This window comes from Malus sylvestris, chromosome 5 (assembly GCF_916048215.2).
Source record: "Malus sylvestris chromosome 5, drMalSylv7.2, whole genome shotgun sequence".
Lineage (NCBI taxonomy): Eukaryota > Viridiplantae > Streptophyta > Magnoliopsida > Rosales > Rosaceae > Malus > Malus sylvestris.
The window spans coordinates 27,176,011-27,202,439 of NC_062264.1; the positions used below are offsets into that span (position 1 = coordinate 27,176,011).

The 26,429-nt window shown below is 37.9% G+C and overlaps 2 protein-coding genes, 2 long non-coding RNA genes and 2 pseudogenes across 9 annotated transcripts in view; 3 read left to right on the top strand and 3 right to left on the bottom strand.

Annotated features, from left to right (window-relative positions):
* LOC126621359 (disease resistance protein RPV1-like) overlaps nt 1–26,429 on the bottom strand; it is a 249,955-nt pseudogene that overhangs the window by 168,485 nt on the left and 55,041 nt on the right.
* On the top strand, nt 1,250–2,740 carry LOC126621435 (uncharacterized). Its single transcript, XR_007622953.1, has 2 exons — nt 1,250–1,822; nt 2,700–2,740. It is a non-coding gene; the product is annotated as an uncharacterized LOC126621435 (long non-coding RNA).
* LOC126621452 (uncharacterized) lies at nt 8,900–9,684 on the top strand. The gene is made up of 2 exons (XR_007622975.1): nt 8,900–9,470; nt 9,524–9,684. It is a non-coding gene; the product is annotated as an uncharacterized LOC126621452 (long non-coding RNA).
* LOC126621395 (chloride channel protein CLC-e-like) lies at nt 10,056–12,496 on the bottom strand (annotated as a pseudogene).
* The window catches only part of LOC126621407 (uncharacterized), a 184,931-nt gene continuing 180,119 nt past the window's right edge, over nt 21,618–26,429 (top strand). For all 6 annotated transcript variants that reach the window (XR_007622917.1, XR_007622916.1, XR_007622913.1 and 3 more), the window contains exon 1: nt 21,618–21,748. The gene's annotated coding sequence lies outside the window, so the exon portion shown is untranslated. The remainder of the gene's footprint in view (nt 21,749–26,429) is intronic.
* LOC126621364 (disease resistance protein RPV1-like) overlaps nt 22,652–26,429 on the bottom strand; it is a 162,623-nt gene continuing 158,845 nt past the window's right edge. Inside the window, exon 8 of the mRNA XM_050289842.1 lies at nt 22,652–24,477. Within this exon, the coding sequence (XP_050145799.1) occupies nt 22,738–24,477 (1,740 nt within the window). The 3' untranslated portion in view covers nt 22,652–22,737. The remainder of the gene's footprint in view (nt 24,478–26,429) is intronic.

Here is a 26,429-nt window from a genome sequence, read left to right on the forward strand (position 1 = left end):
TAAATTTATTAATACACAAATTTTAATTTATTTTTTGACCAAAAAAGAGTTTTTTAATTTATTAATTTTATTTAACATTCTTCAAATTTGAAAAACTCAATTAATGTACCTAAATGTTAGTACCGAAATGTATGTACCTAAATATATGCACCGAAATGTTTTAATATGAAATTAATGTACCTAAATGTGTGTACCGAAATGTATGCACCGAAATGTCAGTACCAAAAATGTATTATATTGAATTAATGTACCTAAATGTTTGTATCAAAATGTATGTACCGAAATGTGTGTACCTAAATGTCACAGCCCGTCCCAAAGTTTTACACTCGTGATTGTAAATTGACGGAATTGCCCTTAAACGTGATTAAGATATGTGAATTATATATTGGTGAAATATATGTTCCTAAGTTATTTGAAGATGAAATTTTGTGATTTGGGGTTGGGTAGGACCACACACCTCAAATCCCTCCCTCTTTCCCGTACCCTGTCACTCTCTCCTCCCTCACGAAACTCTCAGTTCTCTCTCCCTCTCCTTCGAACTCACACGGACCACCACAAAACCACCCTAAATCTATACCAACGACGAATCTAAGACCACCATTGGAACCCTGAAGACCACACGAACACAATGGTACCCATTTCAGGTAAGTTCTACTTCGGGAAAACCCTAGTTTTTAAGGTCCCGTGTTTATGTACTGTTCATGATCTTTTAAATGGTTACGATTTAGGCTAAAACAAGATCACAGCGAGCTTAGTGAGGTCCCAAGGAAGCTCGGAATGCTTCGTTGGAAGTTTTTGGACGTAAGAACACGGAGATCGACAAGTTCAAAGTTTGGCCGGAGCTTTCGAGGCATTTTCCGGCGAATCTCCGATGATTTAGGAGTCGAGGTAGGTATCAATCTCTTCGTCTCGTCAAGTAATATAACTTTCCTTTTTGTTTCACTCAATTTCGTTGAGTATTGAAGAAGTTATACTCATTTGAAAAATACCCAGTTTCCGGCGACCTCCGAGGCTTTCGAGGCAGTTTCCGGCCAAACCACGGCGAACTAGGTGTTTTTCAAGGTACCATTCTCTTTGTATCTTCAAGGGCTACAACTTTTATTTTTGAATCACTTGATTTCGTTGAGAAATGACAAAGTTATGGCAATTTGAAAAACGGCCGCCGGAAAAACCAGTCCGGCGACCCAAGGAGGGGGCGCGTAGGTCCGTGCCTTCCTTGGCGCGTGGGGGCGCGTGCTACAGTAAAAATTATTTTAAAAATATGTCGACGTCCGTGACGTCGAGTAGATCACTGTGGTATATTCATATACCCAATTTGAGCACCGTATGAGAAAGTTATTAAGGATTGTTGGTTAGGTGTTCGAATAACGTTTTATAGTTTTCGCATTAGGTGAAAATGTGAATTGATGATCCGACCGTTGGATCGTTACCAAACTTTGATACGTTGTAATACGTAATATTTGAGGATTATTGGAACTTACGGATTGGGAATCCGAGTTACGGATCTTCCGGAATTGGAATTGTAAGTTCATAAAATAAAATGTTAACCGTCACTTAGTTTTGGAAATTGACGGAGATCCGACCGTTGGATGGTAATGAAATTTTAGGATGTTATCCTAGAGATATATTGTGGACCTCTGGAAGTTATGGATTTAAAATCTGAGTGGCAGATCTTCCGGATCGATCTACGTAGTGACGTATTTTATATAAGTTATATATTCTATCGATATGAATTCTAAGGTTGGAATTGATTATTGTTTTAGGCGCCGATCGTCATGACGCCTTGGCGTATTGTGCTAGGGAGTTGTAGGGCGAACTCCAGGTGAGTGGGCAGTTTTGTTTTCCGTATATATATATACTTGACGTTTTCCCAGAAATTGAATTAGAATGAAATTATGTTTTAAATGAAAGGTATATAGAATTATATGAAAACGTGAATTGAAAGGTCATGCATAGAAGTATATGAAATATATATGGAAATGTAAATTGAATTGCCATGCATGAAATGTTATGAATCAAATGATATGAATTGTTATATGATGCATATGAATGAATGGTGCGGCGGACGCACATGTGAGTATCAGGTGAGTATTTAAATACTGTTATGATGATGTTGATATATATTGAGCTTAAATCCTGCACCATGGTTTAGTGCTTATAGTATTCACCGCATCGCACGCTCGCCTTGGATCCAAGTAGATGCTGGTCGCACAGTCCACGTGGAGTGGGTGCGACGGGCCAGTCGTAGAGTGTTAGTGAGATTTCGACTGGTGGGTGACCTTAGATTATGTGCACAGATGATTGATGAGAAAGCACTAGAGCGTAACTTGTGTGCAGAAGGCCGGACAGGTCACAGAGGTGACTCCGGCAGAGTGAGAGTGATAGATTTTGAGCTCTAGGTTCAACCGTACATGGCTATTAGAGGGCCTCCGGTTGATTACTTTCTTGCACCTGATATGATTATTGTTGATGCATCCATACTTAACTGTTGAATTAGACATGGCATGGCATGATTGATAAAGAAAAACGTTGAGATAGTAAAAATGAAGTTTTGAGAATATATATGTATATTTATATTTTACATTTCTGGGAAAGTATACAAGTTTTACGGAGAGGGGTTACAACGTTTTGAGAAATGTTTGGATTTGGAAAAGAATTGTTTTACTGACTCACTCAATTTTGGTTTTGCGCCCCTCCAGGTTCAAGAATCACAAAGGTGTGGTGACTACGAGGAATTCGACGGTGTTCTGACAGATTGGACAAAATTAGGACTCACCTTCGGGTGTATCAACTTATAAATTTTATAATTAAAGCTTCCGTACTGTGCAAATGGTTACGTCACTCTCACGTGACGGCCAGCATGCCCTCCTTCGGGACGGGGTGTGTCACTAAATGTATGCACCGAAATGTATTATAATGAATTTAATATACCTAAATGAAGAAGATAAAGTACATTGAAATATATTGTATAACAAAAATTAGTTTATCTAAATGTTCACAACAAAATATATTACGATGAATGAAATGAAAATGAAAATAAAAATTATAATGAAATAAAATTAATACATTAAAAATTAGAAAGAAAAAGATAAATAATTAAAAATCAAAATATAATTAATAAATGAGGCTATTAATGTATCAAGGGACTAAAATTAGATTTTGATCTTACTCATGGTTTTAATCAAAAAGTCATCTTTGCCAAGGATTAAAATGAAGTTTTCTATTTAAACTTTTATGGTAAGTATCCAAATTTGGCCTCTTGTACAATTTCTCTCTCTCTGTTTTGAACTAATAAAAGTTGAATAGGAAGGCATGGAACTGTAAGTATACTTTTGCATCCGAACCTGTGCTTATTTCAGCAATTGTAAGTTCAATTCGTAATCCTCTGTCCCATAGGGGTTCCAAAATCCAATTTTCCCGTTTCATTTGGAAATTTAGGATGTCTTGTGATGTTCATAGAGGAAGTATTTGTTACTAGACTCAAAACACATGTTATCCGGAATGATTGGGAGTCGGTGATCGACGCTTCTGAAAATTTTTGGATGTGAGAAATCAGGATTATCTGCTAAACTCATTTCTTTACTCAAATGAATTTTCATTCTTCATTAACAAAGGAAGTAATGTAACAAACGATAACATGTACGGTATTGCAGTAGGTCTAGTAACTCTATGTAAATGTTCCTCTATCCATCCGTTGTATTTAGATTTGGTAGTTGTTCAGGCAGAACCAACTCCGAGCCCTTTTCAGCAATCGAGCATCAACTGGAAGATTTGCTGAGTGTGGCACGTGGCAGTCTAAGGCAGCAATCATGTGGATGTTGAAATTTTATGTGCCCGGGCTAGGTTGAGAGCCCTGAGACTGTATTATCAAAAACTGAAAGATAAATCTGATGTCAGGTATTCTGTTTTATCAACAAATCAGTGTGTCCGGTAGTGATCACTAGCAAAGAGATTCTCTGGTTGCTAAAGCTCTGCACAAGCAAAGGAAAGAAAGGTCAGAAATTATAAAATCCCCCGTGTGTGAATTGCAATGCAAAACATTGAATGAAGTTTGTTACCAAAATTTGCATTGAACTGAATAATCATGCTAGTTAATATTGATAGGCCGAAGAAAAGAAAATGGTTTGTACCTGCAAGTGAGAGTGATACATTCTGTCTAAAAGGCCAACTAGGTGACCTGTGTGATCTTGAACATGCTGTGTAACAACTGAAATTTGATCCATTCTGAACTTAGTCATAATATTCTGGGCTGAAAGTAGAGTCATAGTGGGTGCAGCCGTCCATGGTACTCGGCATACTTCCCCGTTCCAGGAACACAGTTGAGATACTATAAGCTCATGTAGCATGTACCACTAGTTATTCAATAAGAGGGGGAAATCAGAAGCAGTTCAGTGAATGCAATAACTCAGCAACACAAAAAGACTAGCTATTACCTTGGGTCTTTTTCTCCTTGATGTGGCATATTTATTGCTGAACTCTTGAATGTCTTCAAGCGTCGGTAAACCTATTAGAATATGATCGTCATCGACAATCATGGTACAGGGCTGCTTTTCTACAAGCATGAGACTCACAGCTTCTGTAAGCAACATGCCCATTAAAACAGTCACTTATTTCATCCTCATGGCTTCGGATACAAATGTTCTCTTTTCTAACTGTTCAGTAGAAGTATCAGAACCATCTATACAGAGTGAACTTTCAATTTCACACAGTTCACTTGCATTAGATGTCCTTTCAGCTGAAGCACTACTTGAAGATATCCCATTTGCAGTAGGGGAAGGCACTTCGGGTTGTTGAATGCTACTAGTGTTTCCCTGTTTGAGTTTCTTAGTCTTCCCGATAACTTTTCTCCTCGTCTGTCCAGATGTAATCCACGAAGATAACTGTTTGGGATAAAACTTGAACTTTGGGCTAAGAAGAGGTTAGCCCAAACGAAAGCCCAAAAGGAGGTTCAGGAGAAGGAAAAGTCCAAGGCTCAGCTGAAGCCCAGAAGAAAGAAGGGGCTTGTTTCCTGACCAAGTGAAGATCATTCAAACCACCTGCTCACCTACCTAGAGGTCAAGTGGTGTAGACCAGCCAGCTAATCAGCCCAAAAGTACTTTACAATGGCAGTACAAGTAAAAAGTTGATGAGTCACTACCCTTCAGATGCATTCGGGCAAAATCAGCATTGCAGGCAGCCAAGCCAAATCGTCTATAAAATGAGGAAGAAAAATCAGAGACAAGGACACTCAATCAAACAAACAAATACAAGCACAAACTTTGCTCAAATCAGATTTGCCTTCACGAAGCTGTAGTCAGCCCCCCAGTCTTCATCCCTTTCAAGATCAACCTTCACCAGAAATCCTTTATAAAAGCTCTGCTACTCTGTTTAAATCTTGTTGTAGTATCGATTCCCTCATATAAACTCATCTTCCAATCTCCCCTTCTAGCATTCGAACACTTTGTGAATCACAAAGAGAGGAAGTTGCAAGACGATCAGCCTTGCCCGACCTCTTTTGTTTTTGTCTTTCATTCATATATCTAGTAATATGATGTATGTTTCCATCTGCATCCAAGTTATTGCTAGCCAGTTTATGATTAAAAGACTTCTAAGTTCTAACCATTCGGGCCGACAAGATTGATCAATTAAAAGTCATTGGTCTCAAGGCATAAAAAGAACCTTATGTGGACTTAACCCATCCATGATAACCCTTGATAACAAGAAGTCCGAGTTACTTGGGGCGCAAGTAATTAGCTTATTCTCTAGTTTTTCTTCTGTTATATCATAATTCCCACAGAACGCTTGAGTATAGAATTAACTCTAATAGGAAGCCTCAAGGCCTATACCTAAGGCCTCACAAAGGCACCTATTTGAATTCATTCTGTTCTGCGGGCTCGGGCAATTAAAGTATAACGGGTGTGATACTTCTGCAACAATGAAACAACCAAGATGTGTTCAAGTATTCGGTTAGTTTTGACGAGAAACCTCAAGGCCTACACCTAAGGCCCCACAAAGGCACATTTCATAACTAATTGGGTCTCTTGGGCATATATATATATATATATATATATATATATATATATATATATACACAATAAAACTTAACATCAGTTTTACATATGTCATGCTAAAGATGGCAGTGGCACGCCTGGGTACTTAAAGTTAATTTTGATTGTGAGCCTTAAGGCCTACACCTAAGACCCCACAAAGGCACCTTTCAGAATTAACTTTGTCCTTCTCTTACAGCGCCAATAAGCACAAGCCCGACAGACAACATCAACCGGCGCCAATCTCCTCGAGAAGCTGTGTGCTTGTTGGCCAGGAAACGTCATCACTGGACATTCCTCTAGACGAACATAGTTTTGGCACGCCCGGTGGGATCACTTGATCAAATCCTAATTGCTAAAGAAATATGTCAAAGCTACCTGAAGATTTGCAAACTACCTTGTTGCAGATGTTGCAAAGATTGGAAAACGCCTCCGCAGGCTTCAAAAGGAAAACATATCTAGTTATGAAACCAAATATTCCCATATCTTTATCTCTAGTTAAGAGGGAAGATGATGGGGAAGAAGAAAGAGAAAAACTGGAGGCCAACCAGCCAGATGAAGAGACGATCTTGGCAAACAATCTACCTAGCCCATATCCGGTGCAAGTCGAAAAAATGCTAAACAAGCATGCAGACCCCTTTTCAGAAGCCCCAGTTAATATGATTAATTTAGCATGGGCTGAGAAGGGGAAAGGGAAGGTTGCAAATGAGACAGAAGAAGGAAGACCAGCTGACAAATCCACAAAAGGGGTGATCAAATTGCCCGAACATCCAAAAGCAGCCATAATCAAAGGAATGGTTCTGTGCAGTAGATGCCAATGCGAGTGTGAGCTCGAAGTACTACCAGCAGGAGTCATCATTGATCATGAACTAATCAGGAGGAAAGAGGAAGGAGAAAGAAAAGAGGCCTGTGAAAAAGCTAGACGGACAGCAGGGAGAGAGACTTCCTGAAGTGTTTTTCAGCGGTTAGGAGGGGATTCCCAACCTAGAGCTTTGTTAGAAGTGTTTCGAAATCACGAAGCTTCTGAGGAGGCAGAAGACAAGGAGGCTAAAGGTATAAAAAAGAGGGAGATAAGACATCCTCAATATGGCTATGCAGGGAGAGAAGATAAAAGAAATGATAGGATAACAAATCCTGTCAAAAAGGATAACCCTGCCTGTCTTGGGCGAAAATGGTACGTGGTCGGGAAAAATGGACAACCCACCAAACAAATAGGAGCCTCTATAATCAGAAGGGTCCAGAGGCAGCATAAAGCTTACATGAATTCTTTAAAGACTCCCGCGACATCTGAAGCCTCCAAGAATCAGAAGTTTGAAAAAACACCATCTGGGGGAAATAGTCAGTCTAACTGGAGGAGTAAAAAGGAGGTGCAGAGGGCTAATAGCAAAACAGAGAGTGAGGGAAACCATGTACCACAAAGCCTACACCCTGGGAAGTACAGGATATTAAGGATAGCTCAAGAAGATATGCTAATGATGCCAACTCCTGGATGGAGGACAAAGCCTATTTACTTTGGAACTGTTTCGCCTGAGAGGAAGCTCCCTTCTATATCATTGGATCATTTTGGTGAAGTTCCTAAGCAGATACCAGATTCGGGCATAAATCAACATGAGGGAGCACTAGAACCTTTACTCCCAGAAGATGCAATGGATTGGTTAGATGAGTTTATGGAATAGATCGGAAGCAAGAAAGAGGACTTTCCAGAGCCTAGTACCTTTCATATCAACATGACGTATGTGTTATCCGCCATGTTTGGTGCTGAACCTGATCAGCCCGCCACTATGGAAGGTGACTATTTGATAGCAGAACCAATGATGGCCCATGTCAGAGTTGAAGTAGCCGGAGAAGAAGAATTGGGAAAAGTTGAGTCATCCAAGACATTCCAGAATGGTCCGTTAAGAATCTATATTGATAAAATGGTGTTCAGCTGCCCAAACATGTTGCTAGCCAACCATCTTAAGCCAATATATGTTGCAGCTCATTTGGAGGGGGTGCCCTTCAAAAGAGTTTTGATTGATGGAGGAGCAGTTGTTAACGTATTGCCCGCCAAGCAAATGAAGAAGATAGGAAGAGGTGTAAAAATTATTATTGGGCTTTGTTAAATGTTCCTTGAGGTGCTACATGATTGAATTGTGGTATTATGTTGAGACATAGTGGTCTATGTGTTGATTGTTCGATTGAAGTAGAATAATGAACTACGAATGGCTTGATCCCTATTGAGGGTACGTAGGCAGTCTAACGAGAAGGTTAGATGCAGCCATAAAATATACAAAAATTTCTATGAGATTTGGATCTTGAATTATGCTATGTACATATCTCGGAGGCAGGGTAGGTTGAGATACGAGTATTTGGTGACGTCATGTGTTGATCCTGGACGTATGTCGGGATCAGGAAGTGACAACTCGAGGCTTGAACCAGAGGAGGAGAGGAGTAGTTGTTTTCATGGAAGGAAAAGAGGAGTATGCAGAGGCAAACGTGGAGGAGTAGTTGGGGGTCACCAATGAGAAATGTACTGTTCCAACTAACACATAACCATTTGTTAATTGAACCACTGATACGACAGGCCTTGTTTCTGAATTTCAATTTGTTGATTATTGCAGGACGATAGGTAGAGAGTGGCACTTTTCTTCATCAGTTGCATTCCAAGCATTACTTTGGGAGAGGTATAGAGTCTGTAAACTTAGCTTTTTATATTTCAATATACAAATACTTCCCAATGGAACCGCAAAATTGGTAACAAACACCTTGACTGCTGCATGGCATACGAAACCAACTATGCTCATACATATTCATGGGTTTCTTATGAAACATTAAACTATGGATTGCTCCTTTGCTACTTGAACACATATTCGTCATTAAACTATGGATTGCTCTCCTTTGCTACTTGAACACATATTCGTTTTATAAAGATCATGTCTGTGAAATGTCAATTTAAATGTATGTGATAGTGACTGTCTTAAACTGATATGCTCATATACATCGGTAATTCGTATTATGTGTTATAGTGGACAGCTTGAATCCATCTTTTCTTTGTTTGACTTGCTAATTTTTCTTTATTTTTCAATTGCATATAGTGCAATTCACTCTGTTTTAAATTAGTGGTATATTGCGGGAATTTTGAGAGGATATATATAAAGCACTCTCTTTGTATTAGTGTGGGTGTATGGTATGTATGGCATCGGATTAAACCTTGAATATTACGAAAAGTTGCTCTACTTCAATCCCCATCGTGTTTTATGTTGAGCTTCTGCAGATACTTTGTTGATTAAAGCGCTCTTTATGCATTGCTGTCACAAGTTTCAACGAAATAATTTATGACAAGTTCTCCTTCCGTTTCAGGCTTGTTACAGACCTGATTTCGTATGCTCGGAGTAATGAACTGAGGATCTTTATTAATCTCGGCATGCTTATATATCTTGGTACTATGCATGTAAATATATAGATGTAATATGATTATAAGAATATAAACTTTGTAATTTTACTTGATTCTTGATTAGAAGAATATAAACTTTGTTTTTATGGTGTTCTAGACAAACACAGCAGTACTGCGCCTACGCTTGAGAAACCTTTTTAATGTGATTGATTTCAGACGTTAGACTTTGCCCATATTGAAATTATCTTTTGAACAGTGAGCAACCAATCTTTTGATAACAAAGAACTTAGCTATAAATCTAACTTCTATAACCTCTGTTTTCCATTGTATATTTTCACAATATTTTAAACACCCGCAACATCACGTGGGTCTTTTTGCTAGTAATAGCTTAGATGTGTAAAGAACACGTGAAGATCCACATTTGCCATAGTTATCTTGGCTTCCCTTGGAAACTCTTTTCCATGAAAAATCCATTCCATCACACATACCACAGGATTCATGCTCAACTTCAATATCTATGTATTAACAACTTACATTTTACGTGCACGTGAACAACTGTTCTTAGCATTTGCAAATAAGATGTAACTATGCAGCACATAAAATTGGCATGTGCTTGATAAAATTCAAGAAAATCACCGGAGTTGCACGCTTCAATGTAGAGTAGCCAATGACATACACCAAATCAACATATACAGTTACAAAATAATGGAAACTATACAAAGTTATAGCTCCAATTAAGAATGCATTACATTATGTGTCGATGTTTGCTTATTACATCAATTATTAGGGCCAGTTCTGTGGTTTTGGCCAAGAGATCCCTAATGTTTTATTTAATAGATCTTTCCATGCACATCAAGTAATACAACAAGTTTCAGGGACTAATTAAATAGCAAAAATGAGGCAATCAAAGGAAACAACTTACTTCTGATAATAAGAGCCTAAAGTCTAAACAGAATGCTTACAGGAAAAGAAAAACATTACCAGGCCGTATGCTTGCGATGATGCTACTTCCAAGACGGAAAGATGGAAGTATAGGATTGGACTGAGCAACTGCAGAACTGATGTTTTTGCCGTATGATATTCCTGTTGCTGCACAAATAAAAAGTGATGGAGCATAGTAGCCTCCAACTAATCCAGAGGCTCGACACAATGAGGTTGCACCTATCTTGACCACTACCAACTGAAGCAACAGATCAGCTGAGAGGCCTTTGTCAAGTGGTCGAGATTCCAGCAAAATGTCAACACTCTAGAAACCCCGATAAAGAATTTCAGTATATGCCAATGCCATCAGCCCGATAGCCAAGCCACCCACGATAGGGAACAAAAATTTTGGTAGGCCAACGGTCTTGTGAAGATTGTCAACAAATACCAACATGTACGATGTGCACTTTGATAAGGTTAATGAACCAAGCCACATACGACACCCAGCAATAGATATAGCGGAAGCTCTGAACATGATTCGAATACGTCTCATTATTAAAACCGCAGCTTTAAACAATAACTTGAACATTAACCTCTTGATATACTAGAGGTATGCCTGAAAATTCATCCCAGTAGAGTGAATAATTTTGAAGAATCGACAGATAACTGATAGTGTACCAGTTGGTGAACGGAAGTCATACTGTGGGACCTTAAAGGCTGGTTCAGAACCAAGACCAACTTTTGAAACTACAGAAGCTATCACAGCACTACGTATGACCATAGAAGTGGTATTCGCAAGCGAAATGGATGAGGAATCTGGTGGTGATGGCCATAGGACTAACTCTACGGCAAAGAAACAACCAGAAACAGCAGCATTAAACCCTGTCAAAACAGAACAGCAACAATTACAATGCGGGCAAACATGTCTTGATATGGGCAGCACAGACATACACAAAACTGAATACCAACCAGAAGCAAATCCAGCAGCTGATCCGGCAGCCACAAGAGAGAGCCTGCTTTCTGAACTTTTATCAAACACAGCACCAATGTCCTTGGCTACAGAAGTTCCAATCTCAACGCTAGGACCCTCAGGAGCTAACTAGTTCCCAGTCCCAAGTGTGACACAAGTAGCAATTGCCTTGAAAAAAGGACGTGATGCAGCCTTGAGACCATAAAAAACCGAAACAGGCATTCCCATTTTCACTAATAAAGTCTCTCCTTTTTCTCCTCCTTGCTCATTGCCATTGTTATCTTGTGAACCATTCTCAGAGAGCATCTCGAAGCAAGTTTAATATGGCAACGATTAAACCCCCCCAGAAGCTGGAACCAGAATCACCTGCTTCCACGTATCTCCCATAAACTCCTCCCTCAGCCACGAAACTCCCCTTTGCGGCATCCCACCCCAGAACACATCATGTATCTCATGAACCTTCCCATTCATATCAAAATCTCAGAAAAAGCTCAAAACTTTATGTATAAGCAAGCAAGAAAAAAACAAAGCAAAAATAGGCAATGAGTGATGGAAGTTGAGGTTCCACCCCAAATTGAAAATGGGGGAGTAGCCCGACTCCTTGTAAGTCTATGCAAGGTTCATTGACTTTCCGACCTGGGACAGTTTTTCATATCCTCACGTGCCTTGTCACATGTTGCAGCACTCAAGCCGAACAGATGGACAAGACACATTCCTATGTGAGACAAATCTTCAACATCCTCACAATGAATAACAAAAGCATGTAAAGATCACTAGCAGACTACAATGTTAATGTATCTCATGAACATTTACAATTTGTGTAAAATTTCAGATAAAAGATCAAAACTTTGCAAACAAGCAAGCAAGGAAAGCAAATATGGACTATTGAGTAATGGGTAAAAATCAAACATACAGAGTAGTTGAAGAGGACGACGCCGATTCCGGTGAGCAGACCCACCAAGCTCGACAACAGCACTATCGTCCATTTCCCTCGGCCACGGCCTCGTGCTCTGTTTTCATCTTCCCCTTCTTCTTGTTCTTCTGCTTTGCCATCGTCATCGTCATCTTCATCGTTTTGTTGCTGGGTTTGTTGGTTTTGAGAGAGGGAGAAAGGAGGTCTGAGAGTCAGATCTCTGCCATCTTCATCTTCCCCTTCTTCTTGTACCCAGCACTGGCATTTTTGGTGTTGATTGTTGATAGTATGTTTACCACCTATTTTGTATTGGATAAAAACACTAAAAAAATACTTGCAAAAGAATAAGGTAGCTGTAGTATAAACGGCTCAAGTAAGGTCGTTTTCCGCATGGATTCAATAAATAATTTGTATTTAAACTAATTCTTAATTAACTATTTGAAAACAAAGTTTGATAAAAGGTGATTTTATGACTTAAAATAATAAAAGCGAATTTTAAATTAACACAATTAAATAAATTGACAAAGAAAAGAAAACAAAAGAAAACGTTTTGAAAACCAAATTGTAAAAGTCTAGGGTTCCGTCGTCTCCTTAATAATCCTACGTAGATTTATCAATTACTTATGAATTATCCATGCAACTTTGAAGGTTAGGTTTTCCTTATGCATATTCTATTGTGACATTCAAGCTAGAACGTATATCAAACATGTAATCTGTATGTGGCATTCAGATCAAATATAAGCATGCATGACTCATTACGTTTTGTGAAAACCTTTTGAAAAACCATGCAACCCCTAAGATGTGGCATTCGCTCTAGGTGAAATTACAACTATCAATCACAAGAAGCAATACTCAATTCCCTGGTGGCATTCTGACCGAATTGCATCCGATTACTTATCTAACATTCTAAGACCATATCCAATGGTTGGGCTAAAATCCAAATATTTTAGCTTGGAAAATTTAGCTTTTAGCTCAGAAACAACTTTTCTGCTCTAACCGTTCTGGCCTAAAATTTTAGCCCGGGATTATTAAAGAATGAACTTAGGCTTTTTTTTTTCTTAAATAAAATTTAAAATAAATAAATAAATATGTAGACTATCGTAAATTAATTTTGTGAACATTTTAATTTAAAAAAAATTAAATTATGATAAATATTGAAAAATCACTAAATTTTGGGTGAATTTTGAGTTAAATAATTTTTTTAATTATTTTAGTCGTTGGATTTAAATTTGGGCCGTTAGATTTGATTATATTCGATCTCAATCGTTGGATTCAATGTATTTTAAAATAACATATTCTAAAAAAATTAAATTTGATTAAAGCCCAGCCATAGGATCAAAATTATAACCGTTGGGATTTTGTGGGTGGCCGACACATGCCTGACAGCGGGGCCCACCCCTGTTGGGAAACCTTTGCAAGCGCACCGCGTAGAGCACGTTGGAGCGTGGGCGGGCCGAGACTGGCCTAACAACCCGCAAGTCCACTCGCATGGGGGGGGGGAATTTGGCCCAACTTTGGCATTTGGCATTTAGCCCAAAGTTTTAGCATGGGTTGGAGAGTGTTTGGGGGGGGGGGGAATTTGGGAGAAAATTTAGCATGTAGCCCACCATTGGAGATGGTCTAATGGTAGCTAAGTATTAAGATATAGAGACAGTTTAAAGCACAATGATTAATAATTCAAAATATGCTTGAATAATATCATAAGCAATTAAATAAAAACTACATATTCATGCTAAGGCTTAAGACATCGCCCTGACAAACAAAAATTAGCTACGAACAACCATAAAACAAAAAGAATTTTATTGAAATAGAAAAATGATAGAAAACACCTAGAAAATAAACTTCAAAAACCTTCTAGAATAGTGCGTTCTCCTCTCTTCTCCTCCTCCTCCTCAAAAAACCCTAATGGCTAAAAGCCTTATTTATACTACTATAAAATAAAACCCTACCTAGAAAAGGACTTGGAATAAAACTAGGAAACATAATAAAATAATAAAACAGAAAATAAAAGGTTTCCTATTTAAACTAAAATTCGGACTTCTCATAAAATTATATTTTTGACTGACCAAATCGACTCCGATTCGGTATCAAAATGTCTCTTTTGAAAGATGAAGATGTCCCCTACAAATCCTCAGAAGGAATCTTCCTCAAAATATGTCATATTGACCTCCAAAATACCCAAAACGTCCAGAAACGTCAATCTGGGAAAGCTACGTGCTGGGCCTTAATTTCATCGCCACGGTCAAACGGCTTGGTAGAAAAATCTAGAATTTTGACACAATCATCTTGAAAGGCACACAAATATCCTCCAATTGGAAATATATAATAAAGTATCAAAATTTTACCAAAATAACCAATAAACTAATATTATGAATAGCGCAAAATATATGATATAATATGGACCCATCAAATACCCCCAAACTTAGCTTTTTGCTTGTCCTCAAGCAAAACAAAACTCAAAAACAAAGATAAAAACTAGCAAACTTAAAAACTATATTAAAACTCTACTAAGATAAAATTTTCATCTTCAAATTGCAATCTATAGAAAATGTTAAAAATTAAAACATCTTTCCAAAAGTTCCAACGAATCCCACCACATAGTCTATAAGCCATTTAGAATCAATTAGAAAAGAATTTATGAACTTCCTTTGGTGTAAAGTGAACCAATATAGTTAAGGAGACTCGACTAAAACCCTTATCTTTTGTCTTCTTTATTTCACAAATACTAACTTGAAACATAACTTTTTTTTTCCCTTTTTTTTCTTTTTTTTTTCTCTTTTCATACTCCTTTTTTTTATTTAGTAATAGTAGTGGTCGTGCAATGCCAGTTTCCTTAAGCTTTCTATTCAACCCCTGTAACGAGCTTTAGGTCAATGACTCCCAAACCACAAAGGCTTTAGGGCACTATGTGTAGAACACCCCTAAGGACTTACTAACTCGAGCTGAAAATGCTATGAAACCAACTAACCACCTTGCCTCATACCAAGACTCTACCGTTTGACACGAGAATCATTGTTGATCAGGCAGGACTGGCTCTGTTACTAAGCAAAGTCTCAGGTGGAACAATTATTACTTTATTTGTAACACATACTAAACTTTACTAAGAACAAAAATTAAAATACATAAGTGTTTCAATCTCACTCCCCACAAACCATACGATAAATAGAAAAGACTCTAATATGAGATTAATCTTCATCATGTCCATTTGTTCTAACGTTTAAAATAATCTATGGATATTAACTTCAAAAAAATGAAAATTTTTTTATTGACTCAAAAATTAAGTCTAAACATTCTTATTTCCCACCTCCAAACTTAAATCACACGTTGTCCTAAAGGTGTGCGAAATAAAAGAAAAATAAAAGACAACAAAACACGACAACTAAACCTGAACTAAACATAAATAACTAAAAGACAAAAGAAAAACAGCAAAAACAACAGACGGAAAGGTAACAAAATAAAAAAAATAGTACAGAAAGGAAAAGAGTGCACCTGGTGTGAATAGGGGCCTGAGGCATGAAACTCAAGTAATGACAGGAAGGGATCCAAGGTCTTGAGGAGCCACATATTGGGCCGTGGAAAACCAAGAAAAGACATGAAGAATGGCCCACAAAAATAGAAACAAGGCAGCCCATTTTGCTGCTCACACGCACGACACACACGAGCACCAGAAATTTTGGTAGTTCTTTTACACACTAATTTTCTCAATAGTTTCCGCCATTACTCGAACTCAAAGACAAATACCCAGCTGTGCCTTCCTCCATAGCTGTATTCCTGTCGATTTCCATCATAAAATCATCGAGCTAAAACACCACGGCTTCTCTGAAAATCCTTTAAATCACAGCTCCAACCCTCAAGTGAAACGAAACCCCCAGACGGAGTCTCGATCCATCCATCCTCTCTCGAAGCTCCGACAAATCGCCCTCGATCTCCAGCCCTTAAACATCATTGTTGTCACGGAGATGTCTGCAAATCCATGGTCCAGAGCGTTGATTCAAGATTCCTCACGAAGGTAACTATCCTCCCATCTTCTCTTTGTACTGTTCTGTGAATTGTTTGGAAGATAGTGCTTACATTCATGCATCTAATGGCGAAGCCACGTGGGAGCGAGGAGTGGCGGCCGCCACTCCCCTCGCCGGGAAACACCACTGGACCCCAGGTCTTCGCCACTCCCCTCGCGCGCCTCGCAGGAAAATAATGGTTCACGGCGCCCTCTGTTTTTCTAGGTTTTCTGGGCAATCTGCGGTGCAGATTGCGTTCTAATTTTTTTTTTAAAACCAGTCCAAAACGACGCCGTTTTGGACCTGGTAAAAAAAAAAATTTAAAAAGCTAAATCAAAACGGCGCCGTTTTGATAGTTGAATAAAAAAAATTATAATGGGGTGGGGGACCGCTTCCGCGTGTCGCCCCAATGAAACCCTAGCTTCTGTCTGTCCCCCCCCCCCCACACACGACCCCATCCGCACCGCACCCTTTACTCTTTTCTATCATTTTCTTCAGTCTTCTTCACCAATAATCAACACACACACAGACACACAGAGAGCGGGGCCATCCATCTCAGCCAAGCTGCTCCCCAAACTCCAGCAACCAAGCCAAAGCCACAAAGTCCTCTTTAATTTCTGTTCCACAAGCCAGTGAGCCACTCTCCTCTCCTCTGAGCTTGAGCCGGCTCCAATCACTATTTAAAGGTAAATTTTTTAATTCTTAAATGTATAATCCCTACCTTAATTATTTAATAAAAATTTCATTTAATTAGTATAGAATTATATGGTAATGCATTAATATGGTTATTGGTTATTGATTATTGATGTGAATCATATTGTTATTTAATACAAGATTGGGGATTGGTATTTAATACCAAGTTACTTCTTTGTATGGCATGTTTGAGTCCGGTGAATAATTTTGCATCTTTTGACAAAGCAAAAATTGTTCGTTTAACCCAACTTTATTCTCAAGATTTTGATCATATGGACCTCATGAATCTTCCAATTCAACTTGACAATTACATTCATGATATGAAGATGCATAGTGAGTTTTCATCATTGAGAGGAATTAGTGATCTTGTACAAGAGTTAGTGAAGACCGGGAGGTGTGAAAGTTATATGTTAGTGTATAAACTTCTTACATTGGCTTTGGTGTTACCGGTTGCAACCGCTTCGGTGGAGAGAGCTTTTTCTGCTATGAAGATTGTGAAAACACCATTGCGTAACAAAATGGGAGATCAATGGTTGAGTGATAGCATGCTTGTTTACATTGAGAAAGATGTATTTGCTTTTATTGATAATGAGCCTATTATGCGACATTTTCATGACATGAAACCTCTCCGGCAACAATTGTAATTTATTTGTATTAATTAATTATGGAAGACATTACTATATAAAAAGATTTAGTTGTTGCCATTTTTCTTTAACCTTGCATTCTTTTAAGTTCGCCCCTCCCCCCGAGAAATCATGGCTTCACCACTGCATGCATCCACGGATCTAAAATTTCATCAATGCTCATGTATATTGTTGTATATGTGTGCATGTCTCCTGATGATGAATGCCGAGGAAAATTCGTGCAAAAAATCTGGATCTGAACTTAGCTTTGAGTACTTGGTCCACCCCCAAACTTGTATTGTAGTTTTATTTATTTTTTTTCATATTGAAATGTGAGAGCGAATGAGTGGAATGTGTCCAAGTAGTACAGAGTCTTCTTTGCAAACCCACTGTAACGTTTCTGAAAACTCAAACTCCAGTTGGCTTTCCTTTTAAATTTCTGCATATTAGTGTTGATGTTGAATGCAAAGCCATGACGAATGGATAGTTGAATGCATACTGATGTGAATGGATGAATGCTATGCATCCACAATTAATTGAGATTAGACCGATTCCGAATGCAGCCTGCAATCACAAATCAAAAACCGAATTAGATAAGTAAGGAAAAATAACAAGTTTTTTTTTTTTGGTAATTAGGAATAAAAACAGGAAAATAAAATAAACGAAATATAAAAAAAAAAGTTAGAAAAAAAAATTGGGTTGCCTCCTAATTAGAGCTTTAGTTAACGTCTATAGCTAGACGGATTGGAATGAGGATTGTACGATCACGTCATAAGAGTCAACCACTCTTTTCTAGCATCGTAGGGCAACGGTAGGTCTGGTGTGACTTGATGGTTATCAATTATGCATCTGAATTAATTGTTTGAAGCCTTGATGTCCACCCTTCTGTGTGAATGACTTTTTGTAATAAAATAGGATCCTCTCCAGCAAGGTTTACATCTTTGTCGAGTTGCCTTGAATCTTGTATTTAATACCCATAATTTGTGCATTGGCCGAATTTGTCTATGAGGAATTTGGCTGCCACAAAACGTCTTCTTCTTCTCGTATGCCTTTGCCTGCTTGATGGACCTGCACTCTATTTCTGCAATTATGATTGGCTTTCCGTGTGTGCTGGCAATTTCAAAGCTTTCCTGCAGCTTTGTGGGTTGCATTGCAGCCTCTTGAAAGAGAATGTGTGGTATATAGGTCTGGGTAGGACTGGGTTCTAGGGTTATGACAAGATCAACAGGTTCTGTTTCCTCCGTTGTGCATGAGTCAAACCTTGATGGCTTTTCAATCTCAATATCTTCCAGTATGTAATTAGAGCTCTCCACACATTCTAATGTACTGGTAGTCGAACTGTCTTCTGAACTTTGGGGCACATTAGGCTGCTCAAAAGGTTGTAAAGTATCTGCCCATCTAAAAGTATGATGCTTTTTCAAATCTGGAGCGTAGAAATCAAAAGTGGGATCATTCCAACGCCAAAGTGAGTCGTTCCTCATATTAATATGCTCCTCCACATAGTCTGGAAAATATTTCCTATCAGGGCATTGCAAAATTTCATGGGTTTTTGAACAACAAAGGGCACAAAGTATAGGCTTAAATCCATAGAAACCCTGTTTTGCAAAAGAAACCCATAAAGGTGGTCCTGGTGGTGGTATTTCCATGTCCACCATTGCCGCTGAAGAATCCCATAAAGGTTGTGGTCCGGCTGGTGATGGCAGTTCCCACACTATTGTTGCACTCTTCTCAGAATTAAACCTACAAAATAAAATTAGCAATTAAATAAATAAAATATTTATGTACAATAATAAGTAACTAAGAATATGATAAACACAAATTATTTGAAACAATCTCTGGCAACGGTGCCAATTTCTTGATAGGATTTTTACCACCTACAAAAGTAGGGATAAAAACACTAAAAAAATACTTGCAAGAGAACAAGGTAGTTGTAGTATAAACGGTTCAAGCAAGGTCGTTTTCCACATGGATTCAATGAATAATTTGTATTTAAACTAATTCTTAATTAACTATTTGAAAACAAAGTTTGATAAAAGGTGATTTTATGACTTAAAATAATAAAAACGAATTTTAAATTAACACAATTAAATAAATTGACAAAGAAAAGAAAACAAAAGAAAACGTTTTGAAAACCAAATTGTAAAAGCCTAAAGATCCGTCGTCCCCTTAAGAATCCTATGTAGATTTATCAATTACTTATGAATTACCTATGCAACTTTGAAGGTTAGGTTTTCCTTATGCATATTCTACTTGTGGCATTCAAGTTAGAACGTATATCAAACATGCAATCCGTTTGTGGCATTCAAATCAAATATAAACATGCATGACTCATTACGCTTTGTGAAAAGCCTTTAAAAAACCATGCAGCCCATAAGACGTGGCATTCGCCCTAGGTGAAATTACAACTATCAATCACAAGAGGCAATACTCAATTCCCCATTGGCATTCTGACCGAATTGCATCCGATTACTTATCTAACATCCTAGTGGTAGCTAAGCATTAAGATATAGAGACAGTTTATAGTACAGTGATTAATAATTCAAAATATGCATGAATAATATCATAAGAAATTAAATAAAAACTACATATTCATGCTAAGGCTCAAGATATCGCCCTAGCAAACAAAAATTAGCTACGAACAACCATAAAACAAAAGGAATTTTATTGAAATAGAGAAAGGATAGAAAACACCTAGAAAATAAACTTCAAAAACCACCCTCTTGAATAGTGCATTCTCCTCTCTTCTCCTCCTCCTCAAAAAATCCTAATGGCTAAAAGCCTTATTTATACTACTAGAAAATAAAACCCTACATAGAAAATGACTTGGAATAAAACTAGGAAACATAATAAAATAATAAAACAGAAAATAAAAGGTTTCGTATTTAAACTAAAATTCGGACTTCTTAGAAAATTATACTTTTGACTGACCAAATCGACTCCGATTCAGTCTCAAAAGGTCTCTTTTGAAAGATGAAGATGTCCCCTGCAAATCCACAGAATGAATCTTCCTCGAAATATGCCATCTTGACCTCCAAAATACCCAAAACGTCCAGAAACGTCAATATGGGAAAGCTGCATGCTGGGCCTTAATTTCATCGTCACGATCAAACGGCTTGGTAGAAAAATCTAGAATTTTGACACAATCATCTTAAATGGCACACGAACATCTTCCAATTGAAATCACTCCAAAATTCATCTGTTTGATCACCTTTTGCTCCAGATGAATTCGAATATCCTACATTGGAAATATATAACAAAGTATCAAAATTCTACCAAAATAACCAATAAACTAATACAAAGAATAGGGTAAAATATATTGTATAATATGGACTCATCAATTGTTCTAGTTTGGGTGTATGATGTTGTAGCTCCAATTAAGTATGCATTACATTATGTGTCAATATTTACTAATTACATCAATTATTTGGCCGTTTCTTTGATTTTGATCTAAAACATAGTACTACCTCAAAGATTCCCAATGTTTTATTTAATAGACCTTTTCATGCACATCATGTAATGCAAGAAGTTTCAGGGACTAGCGAAAATGAGGCGATCACAAAAGGGATCAATCAAAATGCCTTAATTGTACCAACTAATGAAGTTATTTAAAAGGTTTGTAATCATATTTTAGAACACTAATCATTGATCGTCTCCTAAAAGAAGAAGAAAACGTGAAACCGACGAAACGTGAACACAACATCGTCGTGGACAAAAGCTGCTTGTTGGCCATGATAAAAGTATTTAATTTATATGGGTGTGTATGGATTATCAATTAGGTTCCTTCTCTAGACGGATTTACATAACGATGTCTAAATGTACATCTGCAATTTACAGTCTCAAAATATAACATGTCAAATATCCGACAAACAAATGATTCTGATTTATAAATTGTAGCTTCCTTCTCAATCTCGCATTAAGTTGACAAATCGAAAACATAAACTTGCAAACCAACACTGATTTCTAAATTGTATTTGTTGGGGTAGTACCTAATGGGCCGGGCTCATTAGGACCAGTGGCAATTTTGAAATATAACACAAATACAACACCATTTTTGTCACAAAATATAAGACGAAAAATCATCGTTTTTGTACCCCAAACTATTGGCATCGCTCGGTGTCTTCGTCGTCTTCTGATTTTCCTCCGAATCGGAGAAGAAAGGCAACCAAATCCTGGTCCTCCGAATTTGTGGTTTTCCCGGCGCTCCTTGCGCGTACTGCAGCCTGAGCGCGCGGTGCTCTCGATTGATTCCGTGGTCTGATCCTCCGCGAATCGCAATCCAACGGTGGAGATGGCATCGCCGCAGAACCAATCGGTGAATGTGGATCTTTTCGATGCGTATTTCCGACGGGCCGATTTTGAATTTGTAGTCCAATTGTAGTTGATGCTGGTGGAACTGTGTTCCGAATCAGATTGATTTTGAATTTTTAGTCTAATTGTAGTTGAAGTGGTAAATGTGAGCTCGGGATGTCTTAATTCTCTTATCTAAGCTGAGATTTTTATTTCGTGTTAGTATAACTGCGGAATTGATGTTCAAATGGTAGAAAATAAGTAGATGAAGAATTTATACTACAGTTAGTGAGGTTGAGAGAGTTATGTTAAATATTGATTATATGAATGCACTTTCTCATTAGCTTGAATTGCTGAACATAACAGGCTCAATCAAGCATATTTTTCTGCGAGATGCTTTGCTGCTGGATGTTCATTCTTTGCATGATGTTTTCGTATTTTGATCTAAAAACTTACAGATGCCATAGATATTTTGTAGATATAAAATTTAATTTGTGATTGGGAGTAATCTTTTGATGGCCAATTCACATACGAACATCCATAAATATATACTATTAAATTGAGTCATGTCTCATTGTGCAGTCTAGATTGATAGAATGACTACCCATCATGCCACGTTATCTTTGATGGAGCGGTTTAGGGAGGGACGCCCTCTTCCAGCAGTGCTACCAAGCAATGTTATGTTTGATTTATCCAATCGCATATTTTTGTCGTGTTGAATGTTCAAACTATCGCACTTGGCTGTGAGATTTTTACTTTGCCCTGGCATGATGTGTTAATTAATGTCTAGTTATACACTTGTCCATAACTCTCGCTTTATAATGTATAAAGCATAAACAATATCAAATAATAAAAGCCTTGCCTGGTTGTTGTCTTATTTCTTGGTGAGACAAGTGAGCTATCAAAGTACAAATTTGCCTTAAAAAGTTTTTCCTAATCACTTTCATTTGCTTCAGACTCATCACTTGATCCACTAACTTGAGGCTCATCTCCTGATACACCACCTTTGGAATGATTATCTTGTCTTGTTTCTTCTTCTACTTTTGGTCCCCTCGACATGAACACATGACCAAATTTGAATTTCTCAGCCTCCTCGGCATACAATGGGCATATACCACAGCTTTCCACCTCGATAGAAAATGGGCACAAGAAGACGACAGAGGCCTCTTTGGCAAGTTTGTAAACATCAGGGGAGCAGTTTTTTCCTACCTCTTCACTTCTAAAGGCCTCATTCCACACATGCACGTGATGTTGGCCGTCATTGGAGCCTCGGATAATGTACTTAGAACTGAACAGTTCATGGCTTTCACCCATGACTTTGACAATGAAATGAGCTCTTACCGTCTTGAATAAATACTTCACGTCTGAACTGCAAGAAAGAACAACAGAGAGAGCGAAACCAAATAAACCTGTTCGAAACCAATCTGGACAAAGCTCAATGTCTACTGAAGATCCCTCATTTTGATAGCTGAACCAATTTGGAATTTCTTTTCCTGGACATACAACGTTAATCTGAGGCCAGGGATTATGAGCCCAGGGTCTATGACGCCAGTAATCCTTTAATGGCGCAACAGTTGCCATTCGCATAATTGTAATCTGTGCTTCATCCATTATGTTGCTCCTTGAATTATTATCCAATTTTGGGCAATTAGTAAAAAGTCTGAAACAATAATTAGGTTTATCCCAACCTTGTGTGAGGGCTGTCCTTGAACTTGACACTATCTTCAGCGACGTGCAGCCTTCAGCTTTAACATTACATAGCATTGGGAGCTCTGGTATAGATTGAAGCCGGCTGCACCAGCATAAGTGGAGCATAGACAACCGAGAAGCTTGTTTGATGCTTGCTGGTATTTCCAATATACCGCTGAAGCTGAGTTCTAGTTCTTCTAAAGAGAGAAAACCAACAGAGCTGGAAGGCAATTTTTCAAGTCTCCGACAGCCCCAAAAGTTGAGACGTCTAAGACTGATTAAACTGTAGATACTTTTTGGGACATCCTTAAGTTGACAGCAGCGACTAAGGTTTAAATCTTGAAGCCTATTTAGATTTCCAATAGACGAAGGAAGCATTTCGACAGCTGTGTCTTGCAAACAAAGAGACACCAAACGTTCCATTGGCTTCAAGATTTCATGGAATTTGGAAAATCTAGAGCACTTGGTGAGATCAAGACTCTCAAGATATTTCAAGTTACAGATTGATGAGGGTACCTCTGTAACTGCTGTATGAATTAAACTTAAGGACTTCAAATGTTCCATTGGCTCCAAAATCTCTGGAAAGTTTTCAAATTTAGAGCACGAATTGAGATCCAGTTTCTCGAGATTTTTCAACTTACACCTACTGCTTGGAAGTTTTTTAAGGTCTTCGCATTGCCTTAAATTCAAGTAAGCAATATTTTCGTTAGACCAAACTGATTCAGGCAACTCCTTTATACCACTACCTCGTAAATCTAAGTATCTAATATTTCCTGGCATCTCTGGAAGATACCCGAGTCTGGTGCAGTCTCTAAGCTCAAGATGAGTAAGCTTGTCAAGATGTTGAAAATACGAAGGAATTTCAACCAAACTTCGACAGCGCCCGAGATTTATCTCCACAATTTTTAGACTCCCGGAGAGATTTGGAACTTCAGTTAGATTTGAACAACCCCGCAGATCAATCACTTGTAAGTTGACAAGTATCTGCAACAAATTAAATAGAAATATAAAGAATTAATATAATTTCTACACTTGATTTTATACAAGAATTAAAATAGGCATATAATATAACATACCTGCTCTTCTTTCCAAAGCTTCTTAACTTTGCTATATCGCATATGAAGCTCAACTAGATTTTCCGGACAAAAATTTGACGGTAAAGATTCCAGTGGATAACTAAGCCAGTAAAGATAACGAAGAGAATCGGGAAGCTCTAGAGAATCGGTCAATTTGCCAAGCGAGCTTAGCATTATTAGGTTAGACATATTTTTGAAGTCTGCATGTTTCAACGGTCGCTCTTGAAGATTATACAACTCTATGGCTTCAACATTTGGAGTTTCCTGAGAATAAGAAGAAAGTTTAAATGTGAATATAAACATATTAAAATGTAACGCACATTTGGAACAAAGAGTATTTGCGATGGTAATCATGTACAAGTGTCTAAGTCTAGTCAAATATCCAACATAATTGTATCCTCCCCTACTTGTCTAAATAAACAAACATTTGTTCATATTCCAAACACTTCCTAACACAATAAATATTCAATCTAATTCATCTTTTGATATTCAATCTAATTCATCTTTTAACAATCTCACTTCTTTATTATACATTAGTTTTACTTTGCTCTGTTATCATCTCAAGTTTGTAATTTTTATTTTCTAAAAAAACAAAAGAAAAGAATAAAATGGAATGCATTTGGCTCTTACCGTGTCACTCCTCAATACACGATAGACATCCTCATCATTGAACAACCTACTCCGTTTACCGGGATCTTTAATACCTTGTTCTTGAACAATTTTCCTTCCCATTTCTTGTAGCAAATCGTGCATCTCTATGGTTTCCCTTCCCATTTCTTGTAGCAAATTGTCCATCTCTCTAGTTTCCATTCCTCCTTTTGAATCAATTGATATGAGAGACATCTCAATGAGAATTCTAATTCCAGATGTCGCAAAGAATCCACGAACATCTAACATTCGTTTTACCTCAACCACAGACTTCCCTTTATGAAAACATGCTATATCCAAAAATACATCCTTCTCATTGTCTCCCAATTTATCATAACTTATTCTCAACACTTTCTGGATATCTTCGATGGGAAATCGTTTCAATTTGTTGAATTCATCTTCCCATTCTTCTTTGCTCTTGCAATTGAAGAACAAGGACCCCAGAACTATAAGAGCTAAAGGAACGCATTTGGCATAAGCCACCGCCTTTTCTGCCAACTCCTTATAATCTGTTCTACAAGTACTGTTATCCTTGAAAGCATGCGAATTGAAGAGCTGAAGAGAGTCATTCGATTTTAATACCTCAACCTTGTAGATATTATCCTCTTCAATAGTTTTTCCAAGTGTGCCCCTATCTCTAGTTGTGATAATGATTCTACTTCCAGTGCCAAACTGAAGACGACTGCCAGCTAAACGTTCCATTTGCATTGAACTACTCACATCATCAAGAACAATGAGAACCTTTGTGCGGCTGAGCCCTTTTCGAACACCATGTGCTCCTATGGATAGACCTTCTTCCTTTAATATCTCTTTAAGAAGTGTTTTTTCCAAGTGATCTAGTCCATCAGCTTTTTCTGAGTTCTCCCTGACATTCTTAACAAAACAAGAAGCTTCGAATTTAGAAGAGAGTCTGTGAAATACAGTTTCGGCAAGGGTGGTCTTGCCAATACCACCCATTCCCCAAATACCTACAGTGATGCAAGCGTCTGGTGAATGAATGCTTAATAGCGATTCTATCTTCTTGATGCGGCTTTCAATTCCAACATAGCCCTTTAAATCGCAGGATGATTCACGACACAATTGGGTCCAAATATGATCGACAACTTTCTGAATTAGATCTGCCTCCGTCCTGGCGTATAGATGTATATGATTAGGTAGAAAAGCAATAGTTAGTCTTAAATACGCTTTACCAAATCTTAGCACAAATCAAAT